The sequence below is a fragment of the Aythya fuligula genome, chromosome 14 (assembly GCF_009819795.1).
Source record: "Aythya fuligula isolate bAytFul2 chromosome 14, bAytFul2.pri, whole genome shotgun sequence".
In the NCBI taxonomy this organism is placed as follows: Eukaryota; Metazoa; Chordata; class Aves; order Anseriformes; family Anatidae; genus Aythya; species Aythya fuligula.
This window is the reverse complement of record NC_045572.1, coordinates 14,019,193-14,031,217: the sequence shown is the minus strand read 5'-3', so window position 1 is coordinate 14,031,217 and position 12,025 is coordinate 14,019,193. Positions and strand designations below refer to the sequence as shown.

Sequence of the window (12,025 nt, the reverse complement as noted above, 5' to 3'; positions counted from 1 at the left end):
GGGTAAGGAACATGGTGTGTACCAGTGTGCCCGCAGGGGCCCTGCAGTTTTCTTTTCCTGAAGTCTTCATTAGGGCAAGTACCCAGCTCTGGGGCTGCTTGCTTCTGAGGCTTTCTTATTCAAAAGTTTATTTGAAATAATTAGCTTGTGACATCGTTTATCAAGGAAATAATCAGATCGGTCAGGAAGGTTAAAAGCCCCTCTGCCTCCAGGCCTGGCTCCTATTCCCACTGCTACCCTACCCTGAAGGGAGAAGCTGAAGGTGAGCACCTATCCCTACAAAACTGAGTATTAAGAAAAAAAAACACCAGAAATAGGAAGCTTTAGTAGGCTAACAGAGCCCCTACCTACAGGCTTTAGTTAAGAAGCTGGTGGAGGTGGTTTTGCTGCGTTTAATGGTTGTTCAGGCCAAGAAAGCAGGCGTTAGTGGCTCGATCTTCAGCAGGAGCAATCGCAGAGCCTGGGCTGGGGGAGAAGTGTCCTGGGGGCCAGGCACAGGGCTGGGAACCAGCTGGTGTCCTTCACACAACGCCCTCACTGCAGCTCGTACCCCATCAGCAACAGGGGAAGGGACTGGGGGTCTGCTGTGGCTGAAAATGCTTCCAGCCTGCTCCACCTCCAGTTTTAGGAAACGTTTCCTCTGTAGCATTTATCCTGGGGACAGCCCCGGCCAACTCTCATCAACCCCAGACCAGGCCCTGGAGCAGGGGAGGGGAAGCGATCACTGGGAAGGAGGAGTGCCCGTGGGTGTTTGGGAAAGCGAGGGAAGAGCAGAAAGGGGATAGAGCAAAAAAAAAAAACAAGCTGGGGTGCTGAACGCCGCGTGGGCAGCTGCAGGTGTCCTCTTCTACTTGGCTGTTGGGAGAGAAAGAGAAGGGAGGGATCAGCACTGAGCCCTCTCTGCCCCCTTCATCCCCCCCAAACCCAGACCTGTGTCCCCATCCCCTCCCATGCCCGGATCCCCGAAGCCCACCCCTTTCTCTCACCTTTCTCAGCGCCCAGCTTGAGCATGTCCACCCCGGAGAAGATCATCTCCTCGGGCTCCGTCAGCGCAGCCCCTGCAGGGGGACAGCAGCAGCTCAGCGTGGAGCCCCCACGGCCTTACCCAGCACCCCGGGGGCTCAGCAGCACGGCGCATGGGGCTTTAATTGTATTTTGGGGGAAGATTCATGCGATTCCTTATCTCCTGGGGCACCGGGAGTCGAGGGGATGGGTGCCAGCCCTGTGCTCGCCCTCTCCTCTCCCTGACCGTGAGCTGGGCACGCTGCTCGCCCCGCCACCTACCCGAGCAGTCCAGCTCTCCCCGGGTGGCCGTGCCCTCAATCCTGGTGCCGTTTTTGTAGCAGCACCAGCAGTAGCCCGTGCTGGCGTGGCACTGCTTGGGCAGGTAGTCCCCGTTCTCATCGCACTCGGGGCGGAAGCGACCCGGATGGACACCACCAAAACCGGCCTCTGCCTGGCACTTAGTTTGCACTAGGGCAATAAAAAAAAAAAAAAAAAAACAGACGGGAGAGGCCGTGAGCTGCTCCCTCGGGCTCTGCTACCCCCCGGGAGCCCAAAGGGCTGCAGCAGGGGGCAGGCAGCGGGGCGAGCCCATTTGGGGAAGCAGCAGCAGTCGGGAGCGTGGCCTCGCTGGGATTTCCCCAAGGAAACCCGTCTCCCCTGGTGGGAGCAAGCACCGTGACCCTGCCTCCTCATCTAGAAGCAGCTAATTAATTTTAGAGATCCGCCTCGAGCAGCTAATTAACTTCAGCGAGCTCCCTGAAGCGGCTAATTAATTTTACCCCCCTCAGTGATCCCCCTGAAGCCCCGGGGTAACCAAACCCCGAGGGGTCCGGGCGCTGCTCTGGCTTTTCAGCCTTGCTTTTTCTCCCCAAGGGCCTCTGAGGGGAGGCTGACCGCAGGAGGAAGAGGTCAGGAGGCAGGGGACAAGGGGTGCAGCTGCCTTTGGGGTCAGCCCTAACCCCCCCGCCAGCTCAGGGCCCCCACCCCGGTTACCTTTCTCCGCTGGGATGGCTTTACGCTCGTCCGGCTTGGGGCTTTTGGCCATCTCGAACAGCAGCCACTTGTGCATCCAGGACTCAAAGGACTGTGGAGGGGGGAGCAGCGTGAGCCGGGGGCTGCCCAGGGTCCCCAGCCCCGGTTCCAGCAGGATTTATGCTGCCCCCCCCCCCAGGCCGTGGCAGCGAGGGAAGGGCAGGAGGACAGAGACTGGCACCGACCTTCCAGTCCGCGTCGGTCATGGTCTTCTTCAGGCTCTTGAGGTTGCCCAGCAGGCTGTCCTTCAGCTCCGGGAACATCTTCTTAGGGTCTGCCTGCTGCAGAGGGCACGCGGGGTGAGACAGAGGGAGGAGGACGTGGGGACGGGGTGGGGGGAAGCCCAGCTTCCATCACCAAACCCAGGAGCTCCAGGAGCCCAAGGAAATCCCAGTCCCAGCCAGCAGAGCTGGCAAAAGGGTCCCATCGCCTCATCGTGGGGCTCGGCGGAGCTCCCGGGGCAGCTTACCAGCAGCAGGTGCCTGACTTGGTCCTCGGTCTTGTTGCTGGGGGGCCCCATGTCCTTCACGGGCTGGGGAAGGGAAGCAGAGGTGGGGGTGAGCACCAGGGGGGTGAGCACAATGGGGGCTTTGACCCCGCACAGTTTGGGGCACGTGGCCGCAGCGTGGCTTACCGCGTTGTCTAGGGAGGGGGCGAGAGGCAGGACCCTCATGGCCAGGGGGGTGTTCACCATCGACATCTTCATGTTGCTGGCGGACTTGCTGCCTGCCGAGGGGGGAGCGGTGTGAGGAGCAGGGCACAGCCCCTCGCTGTCACCCCCCCGTTTTAATCCCCTGGCTCCAGGTGGTCCTAGCGGGGATCCCCACACCCCCGGGGACCACCAAGCCCTCGCTGTCTCCTGGCTTTGGTGGCAGAGCAGGACCCGGTGCCTCCCCCCGTCCCCTCCCCATCACGGCGATGCCCCGGGGGGTACTGACTCTGGGGCAGTTTGCGCTGCAGCGCCTCCAGCTGCAGGTTTTGGGAGGTCCTGGTCAGCTTGCTGATCTGCCCGTTCTGCTGGTACACGAAGTAGATGGTGACGGCCTGGCCAGCAATCAGCAGGGCCACCAGGATGGACAGCGTGGACAGGGCGGCTCTGCGCCCGAAGGCAGACCTGCGGGACACATGGGGGGGACCCGGTCACCATCGCGGTGCGCATTTCCAAATCCCTTCCCAATGCCCAATGGACGAGCCCTGTGGTCTCCACTGTCCCCAAACCATCCCCAAATCCCGCTCCGAGGAGCTCACTGGCACCCAGACAAATGCAAACCCCCCCTGGGCACGGCCGGGTGCTGCACGAGCGATTCGGCTGCGCTCGGGTGGCCGCCGCGCACCGGGAACTGAAACCAAGGTGGGGACACGTGGGGGCACCCGCGGGGCTGGGGTGTCTGGGGTACAGCCCTACGTGGGGCGGTGAGGCCGCCCGAAGCCTGGCTGGTCCCAGGGGTCAGAAAACACGCCCTGATTTATTTCTAATTTAGTACAAAAATTGGAGAGAGCAGAGGAGCGAAGCCCCCACTCGCCGCAGCCTGGATGCGTGCCCAGGGTGTGGTGTTGGGATCGTGCACAGAAGCCAAAAAAAAAAGAAAAAAAGGCAGAAAATGGCTGCATGGCCTGGCCCCGAGCCCTTCTGGACCATGTCCTGCCCCAGGGAGCCGCCCGTGCCCTGCGGGGTGCAGCACCCAAGGGTGCTCCCTGCACATGTCGGGATCTGGCCCCGCTGCCAGGCTGTCTGCCTGGTGACCGATGATGTCACTGCTCCCGGGTTTTTCATTGGCTGGGGGTGTTAAATCGGGGGGGGCAAAGAGGTTGGGAGGTGGGGGCTGGCTGGGGCATGGTGGCGGCCCCATGGGGCTGTGGGGCCATGCTGTGCCCTCGTCCGCCCTATAACCAGAGGGGAACCTGCCCGCCCCTATAACGGGGATGGGGACCTGCCCCACGGCCAGGACAGGACCCCCCCTCACCCCACAGCCAGGACAGGACCCCCCCACACCCCACAGCCACGCTGTACCCCCCCCAAACCCCACAACCAGCACACAAAGCTCTCGGCCCCACAGCCACGCCATGCCCCCAGCCACCACGCAGCCACGCCATGACCCCGCTGCCCCACCACCACACCGTGAACCCACCCACCCCATACCCACCCCATGCCCCAATCACCCCCAAAAACCCTCCGCGACCCCCCCTCGGTCCCCAATCCGCCCCCACCCCATACCCACACCACGCTGCTCCACGTCCATGCCATGACCCCTTCCACCCCATGGCCACGCCGCAGCCGCCTTCGCTCAACCTCACCCCATGAAGCCCCCCAGCGTGACCCCAACTGCCCCACAGCCCCTCTGTCCCCCCGTGCCCCCCCTCTGGGACCCCCCCAGCACCTTTGGGTGTCCCCAACGGGGAGCACCCCGCTGCCACGGTCGGAGATGAGGTCCCGCTGCTCCTCGGCCATGGCTGCACCGTCGGCACCAAACCCAAACCCGATGGGGAAATGAGAGCCCTGGGGGGGGCCAGGGCTGGAAATACCCCCCCGGGGCACCCCCCCACTGCCACCCTCGGCGGGGGGGGGGCAGGAAAAAAAAAGCCCCATTGGCTGCTGGCACCCGCATCAGCTGTTGCCAGGCAGAGCTTTGCTCAGAAGGTCTCGGGTCCAGAGATGATGCCGGGGCCCGTCCCGAATATTGCAGCTGGGTGCAATCCCAAATATCTCGCTCCTGTCCCAAATATCTCGCTGCCACCATGTTGGGCATCGCCTCCCGTCCCACCACCACACCGTGACACCCGGCACAGCACCACGGGGCTCTGGGGTCCCCAGGGGTAGGGGATGGGGTGTGGGGTACAGGGTATAGGATGGGGGAAAGTGGGATGTGGGGTGCGTTGGGGAGGGCTCCCAGCCACCAAAGGGGCTGAGGGGCACCATTTAATGAGCTGCCGGGTGTTCCCAAGCCCTCACACCCTGCCTGTGGTGGGTTTGGGGTGCCCATGAGCAGCCCCCACCCCAAAGCCCGCACCCCAAAGCCGAGGGAGGAGGAGCAGCCCCACAAATTGGACCCCACACACCACAATGGGGCCGTGCAGCCCCCGTCCCTGCACAGTGCTGGTGTTTTTACAGAGGGATTTTACAGCAGGAGCACGGCCCTACAGCTCCACGGCCCCAGAGGTAGGACCCAGCAGGGCTGCAGGCAGGGAGAGCAGAACTGGGAACGAAATTAAAGGGGTGGCGATAAAGGTGTCACCAGTCACTGGGCAGCCCTCGGCACACAGCTCCTGCTGCACGATGTTGTGGTGCTGGGACGAGGACAAGAGGGCTTCTTTAGCAAATATTCCCATTTCCCTGGGACTTCTGTGTCAGCAGGGACTGCACTGAAAAAAAAATAAAATAAAAATCTCAGCCAGGCAGCTGAGAAATGTGGCCTGGGGAATAACTGGAGTCACCCCCAAGGACTGGGGCAGGGGCTCGCAGAAGCCCCCTTGCACCAGCCCCAAAGGCAGGCATTAATTAATGAAGATTAATGAAGAACCTCTGCTGCTCTGAGGGCAAGCAACACTTTAGCACGTCTGTAGAAACCAGCAACACACCCTGGGCATTCAAAAGGGAAAAAATCCCATAAAACCACCCGGTAACATCTCCGGCCCTCCCCACACTCAGCCCAGGGAGGCACAGAGGGGATCCCAGGGATTTGGTTTCTTTGGCCCTTCGCTGGGTGCAGGGGGAACGGGGCTGCAAGGCCCCAGCCCCGGGGCCGTGGCACCACCACAGCTTTTGGCCCGAAGGGGGAAGTGGGGAGCGAGAACAGGAATTTGGAAAGCGAAAGCAGCGATTTCATGGAGCTCTGCCCCGTGCTGCGGGCCATGAGCCGCAGGGGGAGAGGGAGCAACTGAGCCCTGAGCTGGGCCTGCCCCTGGCACCGAGCCCCCCGCGGGGCTTTCAGCACTGCATCAGCCCTGGCTCTGCACGCAGGGTTTTAATTAAAAATAAAATTAAAAGTAATAATAAAAAAAAAACACTTCTACTTTGCACACGTGGCTGTGGCATTTGAAGTTTTACAGAAGTAAGTTACCGGTTTTCCTAGGAAGATGGCGACCTTCCCTTTAGCAGCTTTCAGCCTTTTATTTATTTATTTATTTATTTATTTATTTATTTTCCCCAATGTTTCTTCCATCACCTCAGGGCTGTGCCCGGCCCCCACCAGCGGGGTGCAGCCCCCAGCCCCACATCCCCCCCAGCCCCGGGGTCCTGTCCACCCGCCATGGGCCGAGACCATCCCAAATCCCTCCCCAGCCCAGTCAGCACAGCTCCGTTGTGTGCCGCCCATGAGAGCTGTGACGCTGTTACAGGGGCTGGGGATTCGGCTGTGTTTTTTGGGGGCAAACCGAGCCACTTTGACATCTGGGATGAGGAGCAGTTTGGGGGCTTGGTTCCCAGTTGTGTGCTGCCCCAAGGCCTTGACCCAGGCCTCACAGCCTTTATTTCAGACACGTAGGTGGAAATATCCCCAGGGACGCTGCCCTGATGGGGCTTGGTTCTGGCAGCCCATGACAGCAGGCACAGAGCTGGGAGCTCTCACAGGGCCCTGGGAGCCACCAGCGAACACAAACCCATCGCTGCCACATGCCTGCCACCTCTCGGCTCTGTTTTTGGGGTATTTTTACAGGACTGGCGGATTCACACATGACTGCACAAGATAAACCAGCTCTACAGGGGCAGGAAGGGGCACAAAGGGCACGAGGCCTCTCCAGGAGGCCCTGCCGGGCCCCGGGCCCTGTGCTCCCACCACAGCCCAGCTCTCCCCTTTCTCTTCCTCATTTGCTGTTTTCTCTTCTGGGGGATTTCACGCTGCTGCGGGAGGTTGTTCCGAAGACGTCAGATCAGCTGAAAAAATAAAACAGTTTGCCATTAAGCGCCCAGCCCACGCACCGTGCTCGGCGCAGCAGGAGCCCCTGGCTCACCGAGGAAGGGCTCAGCGGCTGCTCGAGCAACTGGTGGAGAAAAGCGAGGCATGAATTGGGGTTACAGCCCGCGGTCCTGTGGGGACACAACCCTGCGGCCAGCCCTGACCCTCCTGCGTGGGAGGGCTCAGCCAGGCAGACCCAAAGCTGCTCTCAGCACACCTTCCCTTTTCTCCGAGCTCCCTGCACGGCGGCTGTGCTTCCCAGAGCTTTCCCCAAATACCCACCTCCCGAAACAGCCCGATGAACATCACCGTGGACAGTTTAACATCAAAACAACAACAAGGTTTAACTGTATTTTAACTGTATTCAGGATTATTTTTTTAATAAAGATCGCACAGCTCTGCGCCGTCCCCTCCTCAGCACCAGGCTACATTCAGCTCCGTGCTGCCTGAACAAACCAACGTTGGCTTCATTTTTTTCGGCATTTTCTCCATACAAAGTTCAAAGAACACTTAGAGTACAGGAAAATGGCTATTTAAACTGCAATAATGCACTTTTAAGGCAGAAGGGAAAGTTTATTTCTAAAGTTTTCCACAGCCGCGTATAAAATTACAAACAAAACACCCCGGCTATGCCAAGAGAAATGCTGGCTTAGGAACATGGGGCCCAGCAGAGATTTTTTTTTCCACACAAACGGGAAGTCATGTATTAAGCAACAGCTTGCAGAAAACCCACCGCTCGTTAGCTCGCTGACAAGCGTAGCTTTCTTTTCCACAGCAGGGACACCTCGAAGAGATCGTGACTAACTCCGAAACCACAAGCATCCAAGCTTTTTTAACTACAGAAAGGAAGGCGCGCCATGGCTTCAGATCAGTCTCATTTCCTCCACCGACTTACATCCCCTTTTACTGTGAGAGCTGGGGAGCTGAAAATGGAGCTCGGCAGGAGCAGTGTGCCCTGGATCTCGTTTGGGGTGAGCGGCCTCACTGGAACAGAGCCTGCTTTGAAAGCAGAGCGCCTCCGACAAAGCTGCTGGTCAAGGTATCCTTTCTGGTAACGAGGGAGGTGGGTGGGTGAAGGAATCCTGTGAAGTATTTTAAGATACAAAGGTGTGGGAAAGCCTGCAGGAAAGGAGTGAAGTCCTTAGACATCAGGATCTTGAGACAGATTTTGTCCAAGGGCCCAGGACACTGCCTTCCAGCTTCATTTATAGGCCACACATCATCATTTATACAATGATCTATATTTGCCATGGAACTGTGCTAAAAATTCTAAGTTTTCATCAATCCTGATTAAGACACAGCTACCATCGCTTAAACCTGACTGCAAGCATTCCTGGACAACTGTTTTAGAAGTGCTCGCTCATTGCCAAGACAGACTCCCACCGCAGAGCATGGAATTGCAGCTGAGGAGAACCTGCCTCTGAAATAAGCTGCCTGCTGCCCTGCCCTCGAGATCAAAGGAGAGCACAAGACTGACCCACGTCACCGCAGGCACTGCGCAGTATTAGGGCTGTAGTCACCATCTCACAGGAGGAATTCTGATAATTTCATCTCCTGAAAGGCAGAAGCCACTATTTTAACCACCAGCTTGACACCGTGAGCATACAGGAACTCAGCCATCTTAAACTATACTTCTCCCTATGCCCACACACCTTCCCTTGGTCTGAAATCTTTCTATAGCCAAGGAGGTGACAGAAACAAGTAATTTAAAAGCTTGGAGAGCTGCGAAGAGAACATTTTAAGAGGTGGAAACGGGCATTTATTCTATGTGATGGCAGCACGTTCAGTGTAAGGTAAACATCAGTGCAGGAAGCAGGGCACAGCCGGGAAGTGAGGAGTCATTTTTCTGAAATACATCTGGCAGCATAAACGCATCAGCAGAGCAGCTGAGGGAGCTGTAATTTCAGTCATTTTAGAAGCTTTTCTGGTGTACGTTCGAGCACACACAGCACCTCTGTTGTGGCTGTCATCAGACTAAAGCTGCTCAACTTCAGAGCACGCCTCAGCACGCAAACACACAGATAAAAGGTTTTAAGAGAGCTTTAATAATGAAAGGTGCAGCATTGTTTACAGACGACGTCCACGGCGACCACCCTTTCTGCGAGTACTGTCCGAGGGGATGGGAGTGACATCCTCTGCGGGAGCAAAGAAATAAAAAACAAGCAGTTAGCTTCCAGAGGAACCCCAAAAAAACAACTGGGCAAAGCCACCCACCCCAAGCAGTCAGCCCCAACATCCTGCACCTCAGCAAGCAGCTGTTGTAGAAGCCACGCACTGGCAGAACAGTCCACGGGAGGTAAAGCACCCATGAAATCACCAAATGCTGGTACCCGAGGATTTTAATGCCAAGGATGCAGAAATCCCCATCTTCCTGCCCACCTAAACCAAGCACTTCTGAAGAAACACACCGCACACAGTGCGACTTTCAGGGCAGCCGGCACTACCACGTCTTGCAACTCCCCTACAAAGTTCAGGATTCTCCCTCAAACAGTTTGAGGAACTCAGTTTAAGAATGAGTAAGTAATGACTACGACCAGCACGGTACTTCCAGGTAACCCAACAGCTCTGGCACAAGCAGTTCCAGCACAGGCCCATCATGGAGCCAACCACTTGGAATCCGGAGCCAACTCACGCCACCTCCTGGTGAGTCTTCAATTAAAGAACCCTGTGGCATATGGGCCCAGAGCTCCTTCTGCTTCATAATTCCTCAAAACTTTACTTTAGCAGCGAGGCCCCACGCTGACACACGGTGCCACCCACGCAGCAGCTCCATCACTCACCAATACGGCCGATCTTCATCCCGGATCGGGCCAGAGCTCTCAGGGCTGACTGGGCACCAGGACCGGGAGTCTTGGTCCTGGAAGGGAGAATCACAGCCATCAGTCTCTTAAAGATTCACAAGCTGAACACAATTCACAAACAATTCATTTTAAAAATCACTTTCCCCACTTCAGAACATCTCAATACTGGAACTCACCTTCCTCCTGTCTCAGACCCAAACCGAACAGGTTCCAAGACCAGGTACACCCTCTGCATACCAGTGCCCGCCCCCTCCAACGTACCTATTGCCACCGGTTGCCCGCAGCTTGATGTGCAGGGCAGTGATGCCCAGCTCCTTGCACCTCTGGGCGACATCCTGAGCTGCCAGCATAGCTGCGTAGGGAGAGGACTCGTCTCTGTCAGCCTTCACCTTCATGCCACCAGTCACACGGCAGATGGTTTCCCTGAAAAAAAGAAAACACGTTCAGAAAAAAGCAGTTTCCCTCTCCTTCCTACACACCAGCTTCAGCGTGGTGATGGAACCAGCCATTTTGACACGCTGCTGGATCAGTAAGCCACTCTGCAGTGCCTCAAGCACAATATTCACCACAGAGGTGCACAGCAAGACATCTATGATCACAAACAGAAAGCATCTTATCTTACAGCTTCTCGAGGACTGCTGTGGATCTTCTTGCCAAATACAATCTTTGTTTTCAATAGTGAGAAAGCCAGGTACTGCAGCGAGGCGACCAGTGTGCAATACTCACTTGCCAGAGAGATCAGTTACATGGACAAAAGTGTCATTGAAGGAAGCGAAGATGTGGCAGACGCCGAACACATTCTCTCCTTCAGCCACCTGAGGTCCCAAGCTGATGACCTGTTCTTCCTTCTTCTCCTTGCCCTTACGGGGTGCCATTTCTGAACAAAACCAACAAAATAACATATTAGTACATGAAATATGTGTGACAGTGGATTTCTCAGCATTCTCTTAAAGGATTTTATGAGCTGCTCTGCAATTGCAACCTCCTACAAAGCAGGACAACTGAGTTCCTGATGGCAAAATGAATCTGGCAATTTTGAGGTATAATTGGACATCTTAAAAATAATAATAATAATAATAAAAAAGAAAACCAAACAAGGATTTACAGCTTTGCTGTATGCTGGCAAGCAGGCCAGCACCCACAACTGCATAGAGGGGTCTCAAGCTGCTGGTGCTTCTGCCTTTAAGGCCTACACCTCACATGAATGGTGGCAAATGGAGCAATCAGGAATGTTTAGTTAGGTGCTTGGCAATCCCACACATCTGCTCCTGAAGCACAAAGAGATGGTTGCCTGTTTACCTCTTTTGCCAAACACCAGCTAGAGTAGGTGCTTTGCAGCAGAGAAAAATATAGTGACTTCATTAAGAAAATGAACTCAAGGCATGACCTACTTTTATCCACAAACCTTAGCCTGGCGGCCTCCTGTTTGCTTAGGAACAGCACATAACCCTGTTAAATCAAGGTCTAAAAGGCCACCACAGGGCCACTCCAACAATTTTTTCTGGCATGCCCAGCGAAAGGCTGCATCGACGTTACTGTCCCAAAGCAACTCCACTGCTTACAGGCTCGTAAAGCCCAGCAGCACTCACCTCCCCAAGCAAAGCGAGCACTAACCCACGGGCAGTTTTTGCCAGGCTCTGCCCCAGAGCAACGCGCCTGCTGCTCCTCAGCACCCCACTGAGCACACGCTGGACGTGGACCCGGCACCCAGGAGGCCCTAAGAAGCCACTGCCAGACCCAGTGCAGCCCCCAGCCCTTCTCCCCTTCCCCCCGTCCGGCCGTGCCGTGCCCCTCCCGCTACCCCGGCCCTCCAGCCGGCCGCCCACCTACGCCAGCCCCCGGCTCGGCCGCGGCCTAGCGCCGCGCTCCGCCGGGACCGCCTCCCTCGGGCAGCCCCGGGGCCGGGCAGGCGGGCGGCGAGCGGGGCGGGCCGGGGGAGCCGGGGGGGAGCCGGGGGTAGGCGCGGACAGGCGGATGTTGTCGGATGGCGGCGGGCGGCCCGCACTCACCCGCCCGTCTGCTCCGGCGGCCGCCGCTGGAAAGGAAGTGGCAGCGCGCGGGGGGCGGAAGGGGCCGCGCTCAGCCGGAAGGGATGGCGGCGGGAGGCCGGCTTCCGCCCGCGCGCCGTAGCTGACCTGCTCAAGATGGCGGCGCCCGCATCCACCGGGGTTGACCTGCTCAAGATGGCGGAGCTCGCCGCTCAGTGTGCCCCTCCCCAACATGGCGGCGCCCGCCTCGACCGGCACCGCCCTCCTCAAGATGGCGGCGCACTCCCGCTCTTCCCGGCACTGCCCC

At 57.6% G+C, this 12,025-nt stretch overlaps 2 protein-coding genes across 3 annotated transcripts; both read right to left on the bottom strand.

Annotated features, from left to right (window-relative positions):
- Nucleotides 1–93: 93 nt before the first annotated feature.
- Nucleotides 94–4,511, bottom strand: CD74 (CD74 molecule). 2 transcript variants are annotated; one of them, XM_032196929.1, is made up of 9 exons: nt 4,416–4,511; nt 2,976–3,151; nt 2,672–2,763; nt 2,507–2,569; nt 2,223–2,318; nt 1,999–2,089; nt 1,285–1,473; nt 987–1,058; nt 94–855 (listed from the first exon to the last, which is right to left on the bottom strand). In XM_032196929.1, exons 1-9 carry the CDS (start codon nt 4,484–4,486, stop codon nt 848–850), a joined length of 858 nt encoding a protein of 285 aa, XP_032052820.1. In that variant the 5' UTR covers nt 4,487–4,511; the 3' UTR covers nt 94–847. The 2 variants fall into 2 exon arrangements, with proteins under 2 accessions (XP_032052820.1, XP_032052821.1); XM_032196930.1 differs by lacking the exon at nt 1,285–1,473.
- A 4,442-nt stretch (nt 4,512–8,953) lies between these two features.
- On the bottom strand, nt 8,954–11,805 carry RPS14 (ribosomal protein S14). The gene is made up of 5 exons (XM_032197069.1): nt 11,740–11,805; nt 10,457–10,607; nt 9,992–10,153; nt 9,710–9,786; nt 8,954–9,064 (listed from the first exon to the last, which is right to left on the bottom strand). The coding sequence occupies exons 2-5, from the start codon at nt 10,603–10,605 to the stop codon at nt 8,997–8,999; spliced, it is 456 nt and encodes a 151-aa protein (XP_032052960.1). The 5' UTR covers nt 10,606–10,607; nt 11,740–11,805; the 3' UTR covers nt 8,954–8,996.
- Between the last annotated feature and the right edge of the window lie 220 nt (nt 11,806–12,025).